The 4,771-nt window shown below is 38.4% G+C and overlaps 1 protein-coding gene and 1 long non-coding RNA gene across 5 annotated transcripts in view; one reads left to right on the top strand and one right to left on the bottom strand.

The window, feature by feature from the left end:
- Positions 1-4,771, top strand: part of LOC106869269 (NEDD4-binding protein 2) — a 49,429-nt gene that overhangs the window by 40,444 nt on the left and 4,214 nt on the right. For all 4 annotated transcript variants that reach the window (XM_014914936.2, XM_014914937.2, XM_052972312.1 and 1 more), the window contains 4 exons: positions 172-275; positions 1,387-1,495; positions 2,363-2,536; positions 4,218-4,285. In XM_014914936.2, the coding sequence (XP_014770422.1) occupies positions 172-275; positions 1,387-1,495; positions 2,363-2,536; positions 4,218-4,285 (455 nt within the window). The remainder of the gene's footprint in view (positions 1-171; positions 276-1,386; positions 1,496-2,362; positions 2,537-4,217; positions 4,286-4,771) is intronic.
- LOC128249262 (uncharacterized) overlaps positions 269-4,771 on the bottom strand; it is a 59,460-nt gene continuing 54,957 nt past the window's right edge. The window contains exon 3 of the long non-coding RNA XR_008265351.1: positions 269-428. This is a non-coding gene — a long non-coding RNA (uncharacterized LOC128249262). The remainder of the gene's footprint in view (positions 429-4,771) is intronic.

The raw sequence follows: 4,771 nt of genomic DNA, 5'->3' as shown, positions 1-4,771 counted from the left end.
ATAGAAAGAATTGGTCAGGAACACAAGACAAAAAACCCCAAGAAACAAAATGGAGGTCTCTTGTTTTGTATGTCTATACATTATATATACATTCACACACATACATTCAAGAATACTTGTGTTAGAAAATTACTTAATAAATGAAATAATTGTTTCTGTTTTCATTTTCAGCTTCAGAGAAACGATCCGGTCACTGTGGGCAAACTGCGAAAGCTTTGTTCGGAGTTTCCTGGTTACGATCCGAACATCATTGAAACCATTTTTCAGGACAATGAGTGAGTATTTCGTTATTGGAGATTCTTGGTTGAGAGATGGGTTCTGGTAGGATTTGGTCAAAGAGCATGGCCGCAGTAGTGTTTTCGTTGATGGTCATGGCTGGAATGCTTTTGGTCATTGGTCTGCTTGATCAAAGTAGGCTGGAGGCTAAACTGAAAGAAAAACAAATGAGAGAATGTCTTTGATTATAAGGTCTACATGATCAGGTTAAACAGCAATTACAAAATGACATGATGGTCACTATTGGAACACTTTTGGTCACAGGCCTGCTGAACGAGGGTAAGTCTTGGCCTAAAAATATTGGGTTAGTCAGGGATGAATTGCCTATGGCCATAGGTCAACTGCATCAGGACTGACCTGAGATTAAACAGCAACAACAAAAAAAAAAAAAACCCCAGTAAATTAATTAAAATATGCAGAGTCTGCTTGATTAAACTGTCTCTTCCATTAAATATACATTCTGTAGTCATTGTACCTACTGGCATATAAGTTGATGTATATATAGTGCAAACATGTAGTGTAAACATTTAAACATCTTCACTATCTTTCCAAACCCTGATGCATTTCATATGGAATTTTTGGTCCCCGAAAGTTGTTTTTGTGTAAATTTTGGTTTGAAATATTCAACTTGTATTCTGGAAAATATGATAAAATCCTCTTGATCAAGCTGTCTGTCCTGTACACTATATATATATATATATATATATATATATATATATATATATATATATATATATATACTGAGGGTGATAAATTGAATATTAATTTAATTAACATCAATTTAAAACCAGTGGCCTAGCATATAAAAAATCTGAAAATTCAGACAAATTGTATTACATGCGTATAAGGTGGGATGACCACTAAGTGGACATCCGATATGCTAGAAAGAGGTTATCAACGCATATATATATCTACACTATATATCCAGTTTATCTTTGGACATTATACTCCATGATACCTATTACGTAGTTGCACACTTTCATTATGTTCTATCTATAATAGCAGTTTTTGCCCTATTTGCAGAATTCACCCTTTGATATCCTCTAATTACACTTCTCTATACATTCTGTAGTTGTTGTATCTGTATCTCTCCCTCCCTCTCTCTTCCAGTTACAATTACACAACAACTCTTGCTTTCTTAAATGGTTTCCCAGAAAAGACAAGCTTGGATAATAAAGTATTTTCAGATTCGCCACAGCAGTGTGTCGTAAGACGAGCGGTAAGTTATTTATACACATGTGTATAATATATACAGCAGGGTGTGTAAAAGTAGGTATACAGTTATGAAAAAACAGAAAACATGTACAATACTCCTTTATTTTTATCAAAAAAGAGGCTGACTTTTATTAAAAAAATTAAAAGTAAATGAGCATTGTACACATTTTCTTTCTTCATGAACGTGGCCAAATGCCAGTACTGACTGATTGGCTCCTGTGCCAGTGGCATGTAAAAAGCACCATCCGAACAGGATCGATGCCAGGACCCACTACAATCTCAGAGTGGTTGGCGTTAGGAAGAGCATCCAGCTATAGAAACATTGCCAGATCAGATTGGAGCCTAGTGTAGCCTCCTGGCTCTCCAGACCTCAATCAAACCGTCCAGCCCATGCTAGCATGGAAAATGGACGTTAAACGACAATGATGATGATGGTAACTGTATACTTACTTTTGCACCCATCATCATCATCATGTATGTATGTTTGATAGTCTGTCATCATCATCGTTTAACGTCTGCCTTCCATGCTAGCATGGGTGGGACGTCTTTACACAAAATGTGAAAATGGACAAAATGCCAATCAGAATTTTAGGTTGACTTTATTTTCCATCCTTTTCTGTGGCATTGATAAAATATGTACCAGTCAAACTCTAGGGTTTATGTAACTGGCTTATCCGTGTCCCCTAAAAATTGCTGGCCTTATTTCAGAATTTGAAACTATTATTATTATTATTATGCTGTTGGGGTCAACTTTACCTTTCATCCTTTCCCCACAAATTTCAAGCCTTATGTCTAAAGTAGAAAGGATTATTATTATTATTTGCAGCTATTCTTTTCCTTTATTTATATTTTCTTTATTTTTATATTTCAGAATACACCAAAAATCTATTCTAGAAACCGTTTCCTCAACTGGATCCAGGTTCCTAAAGTAGATTATCAAAACCAAATTGATTTTTATAAAAAGCGTCTTTCTGATTCTACTGTTAAGAAACACCTGTACAACAGACAATGTTTATCGTTAGCCAAAGAATATAATCAGTCACAGGTAAGAAATACTGTTTCCTCTTTCTTTCTTTGATGGTGGTCATTTCATTTTTTTTTTTTTTTATTGTTGTTAGTTTCTCATTTTGAGCATCAAATATCTCGGAACTGGATTTACACCAGAGTATTCAGCACCGTAGGTCTGCCTTACAATGTTCACCCTTTTATTCCAGCCTTTCAATGTGTGCCCTGCCTTCTCTCCCTTACATCTAAACCCCACCTTTTCCCAGCCCAGCAGTGTGTGCCTCCTCCTACAATGTGCTCCCCCCTTTTTCCAGCCTTCCTCACGAGCCTTCTTTTCTCATCCCTGCAATGTGTGTTCTCTTCTCCCAGCCCTACAATGGGCACCCGCTCCTCCTAGCCTTGCAATAAAACCTTCTCCTCCCACATTTTTCTACAACATCTTTCAGATTTCGCCCTCCTGTGCTGGAGTTTTTTTAAACCCCTTTTTCTTTTAATATATATGTATAGTCCACTCTGCTGGCTGGTTGGTGTTCTAGTGCAGGCTTCAGCCTGGCCGACTCTTGTGAAACCGTCCTACCCATGATAGCATGGCAGGCCTTCCATGCTATCATGGGTGGGACGGCATTTGCACCAGAAGCTCCACTACGAACATTTCAGAGTGTTTGGGTGTCAATCTGAGGACATGTACCGAAAGTGATAAAAATGAAACATCCAGTAAACATCATGGTGTTTGGAGTGATCGCTAGTGATGGCGATGTTCAACTTCCCACACGGCCTCAGACTCAACAAGAAGCCTACATCAAGTGCCTCGAGGAGGTAGTGCAGCCCTGGGTCGAGAGGGTGGATGCTGGAAGGCCATATGTCTGGCAACAGGACTCTATACCATGCCACACAAGCAGGAGAACACATCTCCCCTAACATCTGGCCACCTTACTCCCCTGACTACAACCCCCTTGATTATTATGTGTGGGGCCAACAAACTCCTTGTTACACCAAAGATGAACTGAAGGCAAGGATTATGGCAGCATTCACCAACTTAAACAAGGATACTGTCCAGAAGATTTGCAGGAAAATCCGAAGCCATTTGGAGGCCGTGGTTGAAGCCAATGGCGATTTTACTGAATAAATTTATTCTTTAGTTTTTCAAGATATTTTAATGTAATTTTGGTTAATATATCTTAAAAGAGATGTCAGTGTTATTTTCATTTTTGCATAATTTAAATGAAAGTTTATTCACCTCACGCGTGTATATATATATATATATATACACACACACTCATGCATGTATATATATATGCACACTCATGCATATATATATATACACATACACATGCACACTCATGCATATATATATATACACACATACACATGCACACTCATGCATATATATATATACACACACACACATGCACACTCATGCATGTATATATATATATATATATATACACATACATGCACGTGCACACACATACACAGCTCTCCATCTGGGATCATCATCCTGTCTTCTCTATATTTATATAGAACTGTTTTGCCTAATATGTCCTTTCTTTTTAAATTAAGGTGTGATGTGTTACAATAAGGCTGCTGTATCTAGCAATTCATTGATCACATAAAGAATTCCCCCTCCTTCCCACACCAGCCCTTGAAGTATTGCTTGTATATGATGTGAGATTACTTCCTACACTGTAATATAACTCACATGTGGCCCACATTTCTTTTAGGCTAGCATGTATAAAAAGGAGCTGTTGAAAGCAGAGTTAGGCTTGTTGAAGCAAGAAGTTGCACACTCGTAAGTAAATTGCAGTTATTTGTTATTGTTTCTTTTTAATTTGTTTTTAATTAATTTTTTATACATTTATTTTTATTAACTCACTTTGCTTTTACACATGCAGACTTTCACCTGTATATATATATATATGTATGTATGTATCAGTTGTGGTGTGCAAGAGAGACGATTGCGCTGGTATGGACATGTGGTGAGAATGGATGAGGATAGCTGTGTGAAAAAGTGCCACACCCTAACAGTTGAGGGAACCCGTGGAAGAGGTAGGCCCAGGAAGACCTGGGCTGAGGTGGTGAGGCAAGACCTTCGTACATTGGGCCTCACCGAGGCGATGACTACTGACCGAGACCTTTGGAAATGTGCTGTGCGTGAGAAGATCCGGCAAGCCAAGTAAGATCGTTGCCAGTGCCCCTGGACTGGCTCTTGTGCGGGTGGCACATGAGATGCACCATTTTGAGCGTGGCCGTTGCCAGTACCGCCTGACTAGCTCCC

Source organism: Octopus bimaculoides, chromosome 13 (assembly GCF_001194135.2).
Source record: "Octopus bimaculoides isolate UCB-OBI-ISO-001 chromosome 13, ASM119413v2, whole genome shotgun sequence".
NCBI classification, from domain to species: Eukaryota; Metazoa; Mollusca; class Cephalopoda; order Octopoda; family Octopodidae; genus Octopus; species Octopus bimaculoides.
The sequence above is the reverse complement of the archived record's forward strand: the minus strand, read 5'-3'. Positions and strand labels throughout refer to the sequence as shown.